At 28.8% G+C, this 13,821-nt stretch overlaps 1 protein-coding gene across 1 annotated transcript in view; it reads right to left on the bottom strand.

Annotated features, from left to right (window-relative positions):
* The window catches only part of LOC135954069 (uncharacterized), a 35,447-nt gene that overhangs the window by 21,169 nt on the left and 457 nt on the right, over positions 1 to 13,821 (bottom strand). The window contains 16 exon segments of the mRNA XM_065504124.1: positions 743 to 770; positions 1,119 to 1,358; positions 1,433 to 1,587; positions 3,594 to 3,716; positions 3,783 to 3,943; positions 4,047 to 4,244; positions 4,316 to 4,507; positions 5,713 to 5,751; positions 6,315 to 6,399; positions 9,659 to 9,748; positions 9,819 to 9,981; positions 10,077 to 10,231; positions 10,352 to 10,474; positions 13,068 to 13,243; positions 13,310 to 13,504; positions 13,569 to 13,806. Coding sequence (XP_065360196.1) covers positions 743 to 770; positions 1,119 to 1,358; positions 1,433 to 1,587; positions 3,594 to 3,716; positions 3,783 to 3,943; positions 4,047 to 4,244; positions 4,316 to 4,507; positions 5,713 to 5,751; positions 6,315 to 6,399; positions 9,659 to 9,748; positions 9,819 to 9,981; positions 10,077 to 10,231; positions 10,352 to 10,474; positions 13,068 to 13,243; positions 13,310 to 13,504; positions 13,569 to 13,806 — 2,361 coding nt within the window.

The raw sequence follows: 13,821 nt of genomic DNA, 5'->3' as shown, positions 1-13,821 counted from the left end.
TCTCGTCTATAGTCTCGTCTATAGTCTCGTCTATAGTCTCGTCTATAGTCTCGTCTATAGTCTCGTCTATAGTCTCGTCTATAGTCTCGTCTATAGTCTCGTCTATAGTCTCGTCTATAGTCTCGTCTATAGTCTCGTCTATAGTCTCGTCTATAGTCTCGTCTATAGTCTCGTCTATAGTCTCGTCTATAGTCTCGTCTATAGTCTCGTCCATAGTCTCGTCTATAGTCTCGTCTATAGTCTCGTCTATAGTCTCGTCTATAGTCTCGTCCATAGTCTCGTCTATAGTCTCGTCGTTGACTTGTCCATAGACTCGTCTGTAGGCAGACTTTTCTGTCGGTTGGTCTATAGACTACTCAGTAGTCCTGTTGTCTCGTCAGTAGAATCATATGTAGTCTCGTCTGGACTCTACATTTATCTTTCTAGGCTCAAAGTTTTATGTACATTTGTAATCGAATCGGAACACTAATATTTTTAAATAAGGAAGGAAGGATCTTAAATGATCCCATGGTACTTTTTTGATTCTTTAATTAGAACTTTTTGAATTTTTTATAATAATGGACCTAGCTAGAACTATTAAATTAAATATATATGGTCCTGACTCATACTGAATCTACAAAAGAAGACTTTATGCTGAATTTTTCTTAATTCTAAAACGTAATCTTTAGTAATGGGTATATAAAATATATGTTATTCCAAATCTTCTAGCCAATATATAGTGAGCTGCATACAATGTATAAACTTTTCTTAAATTCACATCTTTAATTAAACTTTTGCCCTCAACCTTTTAATTCTTTAAATTGTCCACACTACAGCTCACCACACTACATTAAATATTAAATCACAAATCGCAATAAAAAATCAAATACTTTTATATCTATATTTACCGCCAGTATAAGTTTACGGGTCATAAAGAAAAATCCACCGCCAGAAAAAGCTGTTAAATCAACCGAAAGTTGTTCACTAAAACGTTGAGTCTGTCAACAGATGACGACATGCCGACAGCCAATACAGAATCGAATATAAATAAATGAAAACAAAAAAAGAAAAAATACCAAAATAAATTGCAATAACAACAATAAAAATCGAAATAAAGTTCATCATCAAAAAGTCAACACAAATAAACCTCACTGACACACACACAGAGAGATTAAATAAATAAATGAATGAATGACAATAAAAAAAAACTAACTTCCATACACCAGGATCTCGAGGGTACATCACGCAAACAGGATACAATTTTTTTCGTATAGTCATCAGTTAATGTGGCCAGGTAGAGTGTTAAAATTGTACGCATTATACTGAAAACCAATGAAAACCAAAAACCAGTTTCGGCCACCGAATCGACACCGATGTTGCTAGAGAAAGAAAGAGGGAAGAGATTAATTCATATTTATAACTGATATGTTAATATGTATGGGAAAAAACTCACTTGAAACTGTTAAATAGTTGAAAACATATAAAATACATATTATTGGCCAAGGTCAACAGGATCAAGGGCGATATTAGATTATTAATGATACGCATAAGCTTCTTTAATACCAAGTAATGTTCTCGAGTTTCAGTCCAAAATATGGAGGGCATAGCCTAGTCAAATATTAGATTGTGTAAATATCGAAATTTTTTAAAAAATAATAGTTTAAATAAAAAATTTAATTGGTATATACATGTTGCTAGAATTTAATATTCTAGCAACATGTTGCATGTCACCGGTAAGAAAAATTAAGAGAAACAGACATCACCAGCAACATGTTGCTATAATGAAATAGGTTTTACCATTCACGGAACATGTTGCAGGAATAATTACTTGATAGCAACATGTTACTAGCATTAAAAATAGCACTTTAAAATTAAATTGTTATTTTTTTAATTTTTAAATATTGGATATATAATTTCATTGATATATTCCAGCAACATGTTGCTGAAAATAAAAATTTAGCAGCAATAAATAAGCAAAACTTTTAATAATATTATATTATCATTATGCTACAATGTTAAAATCATATTTCAAGATATCATATTACAAACTTATTGGTAAAATCATATTTTAAGAAATTTAATAAGATTTAAAGATTTTTCTAGCAACATGTTGCTGGAATACAAAAAAATAATAGCAACAAATATGCAAAACTATTTGAAAATTTTAAAAAAAATATTAATTTTATGTTGCAGCAAAGTAATTATTCCAGCAACATGTTGCTAGAATGTTATAATAACAACGAAATATTTCAAATTTACTAATTAATACCAATTTTATTATAAAATGCTCTGATAGCAACATGATGCTCCAGTATAATTATTCCAGCAACATGTTGAAAGAATGATAAATTTGTGTTTTAACAAATTAACAACAAAAATTAAGCAAATAATATTTCAAGAATTTTTCTAGCAACTGTAGCAAGTTTAAATAAATACCTCATCACTTAAAAAAAAAACAATTTCTAAAATATGCTTTCCCTCAACATGCATGTAGATTCATTTTTTTAAATTTTCAAAAACCAGCAGAGTGTTGCTAAAATATAAAAATTACATTGAAATGTTGAAATATTTGTATTTGTTAAAAATAATATACCATGGCCACATATTGACAGAATATTAAAAACTTATAGCAACAACAGAAAAAAAACAAAGATTTTATTTAATTTTACAATGCTAACATCATGTAGCTTTAAAACATATGTATTCTAGCAACATGTTGCTAGCTTATTATAAAAATATTAATATTAAAATTAAATTACTTGGAAAAAATTTAAACAAGTTGCATGAATGTTAAAAGCTTATATCAACAAAGAAACACAAATACTATATTAAAATGATAACCTAACTTAACATTGTTAGATCATAACCATCATGTATCATAGCAAGATGTTGCTAGCTTAATTTTAATGATGGAATATGTTGGCATCATTAAAATTAAATAACTCGAAAAATATTTGAATATTTCTAAACATTTTAAATCTTTAAAAAGGATTTTCACTGCAATCCTGTTTATCATGTAATAAATTTCAGTATTCTATTTTAATTTATTAGTAACATGTTGCTAACTTACTTATTCCAGAAACATATGTTGTTAAACATAAAGGTGACATATTTTTTTAAATATTGAGACATTTGTACAAAATCTCTGTTTTATTTTTGAAGTACTTTACTGGAGTAATGTTGCTAAAAATGATGAGCTATAAAAACATGTTGCTAGAATGTTAAATGTTTATAGAATATAAGCAAAACAATGATACATATTATTAAGAAATCTTAATTTTATTATCATGCTCCAAACAATTATCCTAGCAACATGTTGCTAGATTTTTAAAACATAATAAATAAATTATTTATAAAATATTTAAATTGAATATTAAAAATAATGTCCGTCAACATAATGCTTGCATAAAAAACTAAACTATTATATTTGTATCTGTCTTTTATATGAATTTGTTTCTTAGTTTTATATGAATTTGTTAGCAACATGTTGCTGACTTACTTTTTAAATGATTTTTTAAAGAATTTTTTCAGCAACAATATTTTTATTATTTCGAATTTCTTATTTTGCTAGGCTATAAATAATGAAAATTAAATATATTTTTTATTCTACTCACCTTTTGTTTAACACTTTCAATGCGCAAATATATCTGACGAAACCTGGTGGCCAAACCAAAGCTGATAATTATAATAAAAGTATCGGTAAAGGAACGGGGATAAGCCAATGTTAAATTAATCCACTAATAGAAAAACAAACGAATTAACATGAAAATTTTTTATTATTTTCTTATTCCCCCATATCATACCTCCAAAACCATTATAGCGAAATAATTAAATGGTATAACATTTTGCAAGTGAGGTCTTTCGCGCACATACAAAACTTCCCAGAAACTGATATTCAATTTACATTGAGTTTGTTCCAATTCACTTTTATGGAAAGCATTTGACAACAGTACCGAATGTTCAGCTTGAAAATTAATAGCAACAAATGTAATGGAAAGCGAACAATAAACCAATTAAAATTATTTATTATTTACATATTTATATTTGTTGGAACAAAACATTTATACCTAAACTGCCCAACATAATGAACGAATACCAAAAATATATTCTCAATTTCATATTGAAATTCGCATACAATTGATAGGGAGCCTTGAGAAATATTTGTTCCACTTGTCGCCATTGTACCATGAGATTTGGCCATTTAATGGCCATACGCCAAAAATAGACATGCTCAAGCAGACACACAAAATACAATTGAATTGTACCTTGAAATCCAAAAAAAAAATATATGTATTTATTAAGTGTCTTAAATTATCGCTACTTTTTAATTATTTACCTGATGAATGAAAATTGAGACCAGTTTTAATGATGTACTTTAAGGCAGCGGCAAATTCTAAGATATTAAGAATCATAATTAAAGATGCGTAAAATGTCGTTATGCTCAGCCAGTTATATTTAATTTTTAAGTGATTTTTGTAATAGACATTTTTTGCAGGAAATAGACCGAAGATTTGTGATATAAAAAGAACTGAATGAGAGATGACAATATTGAATGCAATGAAATTTTAAAGTTTTAAAATAGCAACTGAACCAGCTCATTTCGAATAGTTTCGAATACCATGAAAACTGAACCCATTAATTTCGAATACCAATAAAACTGAATCTGAAATCATTTCGAATCAAGAAACTTTAACCGATTAATTTTAAACAGCATGAAAATTGAGCCAGTTCATTTTGAATACCATGAAAACTGAACCGAATCATGAAAATTGAACCGATTAATTGTAAATACTATGAAAATTTAACCGATTCATTTCGAAAACCTTGCAAACTGAACCAATTAATTTTAAATACCACGAAAATTGAGCTGATTCATTTCGAATACATTGAAAACTAAACCGATTCATTTCGAATCATGAGAACTGAACCAATTAATTTTAAATAACATGAAACCCGACCGATTCATTTCGATCCATGAAAATTTAACCGATTCATTTTAAATACCACGAAAATTTATTCGATTCATTTCGAATACCATAAAAACTGAACAGATTCATTTCGAATCATGAAAATTTAACCGATTCATTTTAAATACCATGAAAACTGAACCGATTCATTTCGAATACTATGAAAACTGAACCGATTCATTTCGAATCATACAATTTTAACCGATTAATTTTAAATACCATGAAAACAAAACCGATTCATTTCGAAAATCTTGAAAACAGGACCGATTAATTTCGAATACATTTAAAAACTGAACCGATTCATTTCAAATAACATGAAAACTGAACCGATTCATTTTGCATACCTTGAAATTTGAACCGATTCATTTCGAATACCATGAAAACTCAACCGATTCATTTCGAAAACCTTGAAAACTTTTTGCGGTTCATTTCGAATAGCATGAAAACTAAATCCTACATTTCGAATTCAATAAAAATTCATATCGAAAATCAGTAAAACTGAACCGGATCATTTTAAATATCATGAAGACTGATCGTTTTTTTGGAATATCATGAAGAGTGGTTCAAATGTTATACATGATATTTCATTTGGAATACCATGAAAATTTTACCAGTTCATTCTGAAAACTCAATCTGTAGTTTTGAATTATATAAATCCGGTCCTGGTTATATCTTTATATAAATTTTATTATACTTTTATTTCGAATTTTTTTCGCAATTATATTTTCATTTAAAACCATTCCATCTATATTAAATTAATACGTACTTCTTCTTACACACTGATGAAACGTTTGTTTCTCCATTTAATTATTTCTTTCACTTTTTGTATTGAAACGAATAAATAAAATAGCAATTATTGTCACTGTGTATTAAAAACAAAAGTGTATTAACTAAAGTAAAAAAGGAAAATAAATAAATAAAGGTAAACTACAATAAAATTGTCTCTGTTTAAAAAAGCAACAGGAGCAAAATAAACCAAGAGGTACTAGAGTAACTAGTGCAAGTGAGGTTACTCCAACCGAACTGTGCTGTGTTTTGCGTGTCTTTGTTTAATTTGTATGACAGTTGTAAATTAAGTGTCTGCTATTGCCACTCGACAGCACTGTGTCTCCTAGCACAGTTTTACTTTCTACGAGGGTTGCTTTTTGCCAACTTACAATTAGTGTTAACTATTTATGTAGTACATAAAACATGTCATGACATGCACTTTATTTTTATTTTTTTTTAAACTATCAATACAAAAATAAATGTATGCATTTTATTTGTAATTTGTTAATAAACGTTTTTGATGTATTTCAAATGGGAGTGTCAAGTGACATATTTTAGCAGCATTTTTGTGTTACAAATTAATTTCCCATTAGTTTTAACCACACAAGGCTGTCAAACCTTTAGCACGATTAGGTTCATCGAATTGCAGGAGCACTAATTCGTATGTCACTATGGTGCCAGCCATCTGGAAAAGTTTTTAAAAAAAATAAATGGAAAATTATTACTATTAATTATTTAAATGTACATAGTAGGTTCCTATAGCGAACAGTACAAATAACTTGTCCACTAATCCAAGTATTAGAAATTAACACTTAATTGAGGAGCCGCAGAACAAAAGGTACTTTTTCGCACATTTAAAATTTTTGAGAAAATGAGTTTTATTTATTTCGCCCCGTTAAAAAACTGCATGAACCTGGAAATGGTAACAAGTTTCTTACTTATCAATAGATACATCTAACTGTCATAAGTCACCACATTAAATGTTAAGGATGTTTGATATAAAACCATTTTAATATCGGAAAAAAAACTTTTTGTTAAAAAATAAACAAAAAAAAAATGTTTTGTTAAAAACAAAATTAAAGAATGTAATTTTTTTTAGAACCCATTTACTTAGTAAAAAATTAAAAAAAAAATACTGACTTGATTGTTTCTAGAAGATTTCAACCCAAATATTATAAAAATACCAAAAAAAACAATTTTTGATAAGATGCGAAAAAGTACCTTTTGTTCTGCGGCTCCTCAATTGCAGTTTTAAAAAAATAAATCACTTAAAATCACTGTTATACAATCATTTATGTGGCTTGTTGTGACCCTTACAAGTTTTTTGGTTTATTTTTAATAAAAATCAGAAACAGTGTTTTTCAAAAAAAAATTTGGAATTCGAGGAAATAAGAAAGGAATTCGGGTTTCTGCTTTCCTTAAGCAAATGAATGTAGGTAGATTCGTTTTGTTTAAGTGATACCTAAATGGCAACATTTTTTTTTCTTTTAATGGAACGACTCAAAATACCATGAAAACGGAACCGGTTCATTGCGAACACATTGAAAACTGAATAATTTCTTTAGGAATATCATAGAGACTGAACCGGTTAATTTTGAATATCATGAAAACTGAATCGGTTCATTTAGAATAGCACGAAAACTGAACCAATACATTTCGAATACCATAAAAACTAAATCCGTTTTTCGAAGCATTATTTATTTAATAATAAATTTCGCATTTAGTTATAACAAAATCGTAAAAAGATAAAAAAATAAATAAAAAATCGGTTGAAAATTGTTCGAGTTATTTCAAAATTCCCCAGACCACTAAGTGCCCAAGGTCACTGCTAAAAGAAAACTCAAAAACCAAATTTAAATCTTTTTGAGAATTTTATAACTTAATACTATTTTTACCATTCTAACCCCCATTTTCTCAATCTCTGGTTATTTTTTATCGTGACGATAAACTGACAGTTCTCATATAACAAAAATTTTAATTGGAGGTTTATCGTTACGAAAAACGATAACCAGATATTGAGAAAATGGGGGTTATATTGATAACAGCTCTCACATTAAATTTTGTATAACTACGATAAGGCAGATGGGCCAATAAAAATTTTAAGTTGATAACATGCTTTTTAAAATTTTAAAAATTCGTTAAACGAATTCAAACATATTAACAATTTCTTTTCAGGATTTTGTCATGGATATATAAGAGAATAAAAGCCAATAATAATTAGATCAATACCTTTTATAAATTTGCCGTTTCAGCGATTTGAACTTAAAGGATTTTAGAAAAAAAAGGAAAATTTTGTCAATACTTGATTCCATAGTCATTATTTTCATAAAACAAATTCAGAATATTATTACCCAATATTGACTTTTTAACTGAAATTGGGAAATTTTTACACTTTCCCCACCGAAATCAAAAGTAACTTTTTTCAATATTTGGAATTATTTTTTTTTAGCTTTGACCAGCACTCAGAGGATGACCCCTACTCATGTATTGCATTGTGTTGAAACTAGGAAAATAGGTTATGGGAGGGAGGATAGAGGGAGTAGAGTTTGTGGACATTTGATTTGAATTTTCCTATATTGAAAGTGACAGGAAAGACTTCATCAGGAAGCTTATTCTGCTTACAGACAGTACGACTAAAGGACGAATTTTCCCTGTAATATGTTGTGCGATCCACTGTTCAGTCGACGACTAATTGATGAGCCCTTCTCGAAGAACGTGTATTGCGTAAAAAACAGGGAACAAGTTCTTAGCAGAGCACATACCTTTGTAGTATCGGTAGAACAGTAAAACACAATCCACATTGCTATGATATTACAGGGAGTCAATGGAGCTAAATACCCTACTGACACCGATAAGCACCATCACCCTCTCCTGTACGCGGTCGAGTAACTCCAAAATATACTTCGAAGCACCGGCCTATAGAGTTGTATTCCATATTGGGTCAGATATAAGTGGTGTAAACAGTAAGGAGATCAGATGGAGTGAAGTATTTCCTACATCGTTTTAGAAAACCAAAACACTTGAATGCTTCTTTCGGCACTTGAAAAATGTGTTTTTTCCAGCGGACATCTCACTGTATACTAATTCCCAGAACAATCTCCGACAGGCTTGGTCTATAATTGAATGAATATGAATGGCAAATGTTGATGTCAACTGCAAAAGATAGATAGGGTTGCAAGTATGACGAAGAAGGACGTTTAGGAAGATAAGAAATAGAGTAGGAGAAAAGACTTTTGGCGCATTTTGACCTTAATTTCAATAATTTTTCCTTTCACAAATCCATAACAAAATGTTCTAATGTTAATATCTATTTCAATCAAATAGTGTTTGTATATCTATTATAAAATTGGTCTTATTTTGACCCCTAGTGCATCAAAGGTCTAATAAAAATATAATATTCAGTCATCCTGGATAAAGTTTTATCAAAATCTTTTAACAAATACAAAATAATTCAATTTTTTATGAAAAATCCCAAATATTCCAAAATTTCACCTATGACTTCGGTTTTTAAATGATTGATGGTATTTTTTCTTTTTCAAATTGTAACTTTAGATTCTTCTAAATCAGTTACGTCCAAGCACGCATACATCGATTTCTGAATTTCTGTTAAACAGCTTTGAAAGTACATAACGTAACATCGACTGATCGTTGTTTGTTTGCCAAATAAACAGCAAGCATTGTTGGCTGATTGCTTATTGTACTCTTGTCCATGTGAAAGCACAAAAGCTCTTTTGTAAAAGCTCGCACATTGTGCATATGAGCTGGACATAACTGTTCTAAATCAACGAAGTTAGAGACATGGAATTTTTTGTATTAATCCTATTTAAAAAATAATAATTATCTTAATACTATTATTTTCTCATTACCATTCTACTGCTATAGCTTTTAACTTTAAAACAGCTTTTAAACATGAATAAGTTTCAAATTAGAAACAAAATATTTACCCCAAAAAGTAGACGTCTTGTTAAAAAGTAAAATTTCTTGCCAGACAATGCCACCGTTTGTGTAGTCATTTCAAATATTAATCGTTCCACCTAAATAGGCCATAGAAAAGAAAAACACACAATTCAAGCAAAAATAGATAAATTATAAAAAAAAACCTACCTCAACACACCAGGTACGAGAGGAGACTTTTCTTAAGACAGGCAAACCACCTTTGGACTCATCATTAATCGATGCAGCCGAAAGGAAAACAAAAGCAGTGCGACCAATTAAATACAACAAAGAATACCAAAAATATATATAATTAATAGGCCATCTTAGTTTGCTGGAAACAAAAATTCAAACAATAAAAAACACAAAAGCAGTAAATTTTTAGTCATTATTATCAAAGATTCGAACAAAACGAACAGAGCTACTTACTTAAAGATGTTCAACAATTGATAACAAACAAAATATAAATTGTTTATACAGGACAATAGTATGATGCCAGATAAATTATCATCTATAAATTCCAAAAGTTCACACAATTTAACATAATGTTCACGTATCTCAATGAAGACTGTTTCGGGTATTTCCTTTAAAATAAATCACAATAAGTGCAAACGACATAAACACAAAAATTACATTATTATTATTTTACTTTTTGTTCATTTTCTTTTATTGTTGAATTAAAATTTAGCAGACAGTCAGCTTACCTTGTCTGTTAATTTATTAATACGTTTTGTTACTTGCTCGAAACGATAAGCGATGCCCTTGCTGACCATCATTATAAATAGATCCATGTAATTCCAAATAAATGTACAGGAGCCATTTACGATCTGTTTAAATGTAAATGTTGTGGTTTATAAAATTTTAATGAGATTTTTAAATTAGATTTAAATGAATTTTATTTCATTTTATGGGAAATTTAATTAATTTCAAACGATTAATGATATTTGTAATGTTAATGTTTTAAACGAGTAAAAGTATATAAAATAGATAGATAATGAATTAATATTGAAATTTTGTTGAAATAAAGAGAAACAACAAATAATATGATGCGTTTAATAAAGAATTTCAATATCGTTTATCACATTTTACAGGAGACACAAAAAACGTGTTAAAATGTTCATCCATCTTTTTGGATTCAGTTGAGAATCAGTAAACGCTATCACAGTTAAACAAAAATTCATAGAGCTTTTATGAATATCAGTAAGATGAAAATAATATTGCATTATAAATTCCAAAATTTCAAATAAAATCAAGTAAGAGAGCTATATTCAGCTGTGCCGAATCTTAAATACCCTTCACCAAATTATACTTCAAAATACAAATTTTAAATATTTTTAGATAAACAAAAAATTTTTTTTCCAAAGTTGTTTTTTCATTTTTTTGAAAAAAATTTTATCGAATCGTTTTTAAAATTTTTTTAAATTTTTTTTTTTGGTTTTTTAAATTTTTGTTTTATATTTAGCGAAAAAAATTTGGTAAAAAAAAAATTTAAAAAATATTTTTTCCGATTTTCACCCATTGTAGGTCCAACTTACGTCATTGCAAAGGTCTTTGAAATATCTATCATTAGATGTCCATCTTAATGACTTAGTAATTCAGATATAGGTAAAAAAAATAGAGGTTGTCCTGGTTTTTTTTTGGTAAAATTTGTAAATTTCAAATAAAAACAAATAAGAGAGCTATATTCAGCTGCGCCGAATCTTATATACCCTTCACCAAATTATACTTCAAAATAAAAATTTTAAATATTTTTAGGTAACAAAATTTATTTTTTTTTTCCAAAGTTGTTTTTTAATTTTTTGAAAAAAAAAATTTTCGAATCGTTTTTTAAAATTTTTTTTTTTGGTTTTTTCAATTTTTTTTTTAATATTTAGCGAAAAAAAATGTTGGTGAAAATAAATTTAGGTTAAAAAATTTTTTTTCCGATTGTGACCATTTGTAGGTCAAACTTACAAACATGAAATATCTATCATTAGATATCCATATTGTCTATATTAATGACTTAGTAATCCAGATATAGGTAAAAAAATAGGTAAAAAATCGAGGTTGTCCTGGTTTTTTCTTATATCAGCCATTTGTGGACCGATTTTCTCGATTTTAAATAGCTACCGAGCCGGAAGAATTCCGGAGATATTGATGTATGAATCGTGTATGTAAGTTATTTGGGGGCTTCGTAAAGTTGATTTCAACAGACAGACGGACAGACAGAGGGACATGGCTTAATCGACTCCGCTATCTATAATGATCCAGAATATATATACTTTATAGAGTTGGAAATGAAAAATGTAGAAATTACAAACGGAATGACAAACTTATATATACCCTTGCCACTCATGGTGAAGGGTATAATAAAATGTTCCCCCTTTAAACGCATTTCCAAACTTCAGAGACTTTGACATAGACATATACTTGGACACAGACTTGGACATATACTTTAACATAGATTTTAACATTGACTTTGATATAGACTTTAACATAGAATTTGGACATGGATTTTGGCATAATCAAAGTTTTTTTCACAGACTTTGGTATAGACATTGATATAGACATTGACATAGACATAGACTTTGACACAGACTTTGATATAGACTTTGACACAGTCTTTGACATATACTATGCCAAAGCCAAATTGACATTGGCTTTGGCATAGAATTTTACATAAACGTTGACATAGACCTCGACATCGAAATTGGCATAGACGTTGACATAGATATACAGTGGTGGCCACCAATTTAAGACAAATACTTGAATTTTTTTCATCAACTGAATTTTAAGTGCGATAGATGAAATTTATTATTAATGTTTCTAGTTTCTGAAAAATGTTTGGAAAAATCGGTAAAACATATAAGGACAAAGATATGTGGAAATACGTTGACCCACATCAGCGAACATCCGCTGTTAATAACATGATATGAAACTAATGGAACTAAAAATACGAAATTTGGTCCGAATATTTTATAATAATAAAATTATAATGATATAAATGTGAGAAAATATGTTTAATTAAAAAAAAAATTTTTTTGGTCGAGTTGATGAAAAATTTTATGTGTTCGTGGTGAATATGTATGAATTGACACAGTAGAATAAAACACACTTGTGTGTTAAAACAGTCATCATGCATACATATTTGTGGAAATATTTGAAAAAATAATTGTCAATCACGTGGAATTTAGCAAACAATTTTTGTCTTAAATTCCTGGCCACCACTGTAGATATACAACATAGACATTGACATTGACATTAACATAGACACTGACATAATGTTCACTTCAGACGATCTAATATCTTTCAATGAATTTTGTGATAAATGTATGACACGAGTATTTATATGATTAAATATTGTAAAACCTTAAAACATGTTTTCAAAGCGACTGAATTTAATTATAATAAAAAAAAGTTAAAGATATTCGTCAAACTTACCAATATAAAAATGGCCACAGACATATTATAGGGTAAAATTTCAAAAACATAATTATAGTTACGTCGAATATAATCCTCAAACGAGATTTCCTCTGTATAATTTCGCATTGGAGCGCACAACTCGATACTACGTCTGTAGGTTAAAACGGCCGAGCACATGTACAAGGCATGTTCCACTACAATAAATAAATAATAATAAATTATTAACAAATTAGTTATGTATTTAATATAATAGTTCCTACCAACTGAGCACAATATAATAATTAATGCCGCAACACGTACTCTACTGGCCAAATGTCTTTTGGCCATCTCATAGGGTTTTTGGGTAAATATTGTTTCAATTCGGGACCAATAACGCATAATTTTGGGCCAACGCTGAGCCAGCGAAGCAAAAAGGAAGGTGGAGCATTGGACACAGCTAAAGAAAACCAAGCCGACTAAAGTAAATATTGAGATATTATTTACTCTTAATTTTGGACAGGTGTTTATGGAAAAACTTACCAAAATTCTTGGCATTTATGCCAACATTTATTAAAAATTTAAGCATGGTTAAAGTTAATATTGAGCTAGAGCATATAAAGAAAAGTGTAAGGATTACTTGCAGAGATTTGTAGGAAAATCTTAAGCGTTTCGGATTAGGATTTAAGACGCCCATGACGGGCATTAAAGCAAAACATTGACCCAAGAATAGAACTGGCAACAAACAAAAAAACAAAACAAATAAAATAAAATATTTTACCTACGAAAGTATGTA

Source organism: Calliphora vicina, chromosome 3, assembly GCF_958450345.1.
Source record: "Calliphora vicina chromosome 3, idCalVici1.1, whole genome shotgun sequence".
Classification (NCBI taxonomy): domain Eukaryota; kingdom Metazoa; phylum Arthropoda; class Insecta; order Diptera; family Calliphoridae; genus Calliphora; species Calliphora vicina.
This window is presented reverse-complemented; position numbering and strand designations above follow the sequence as displayed.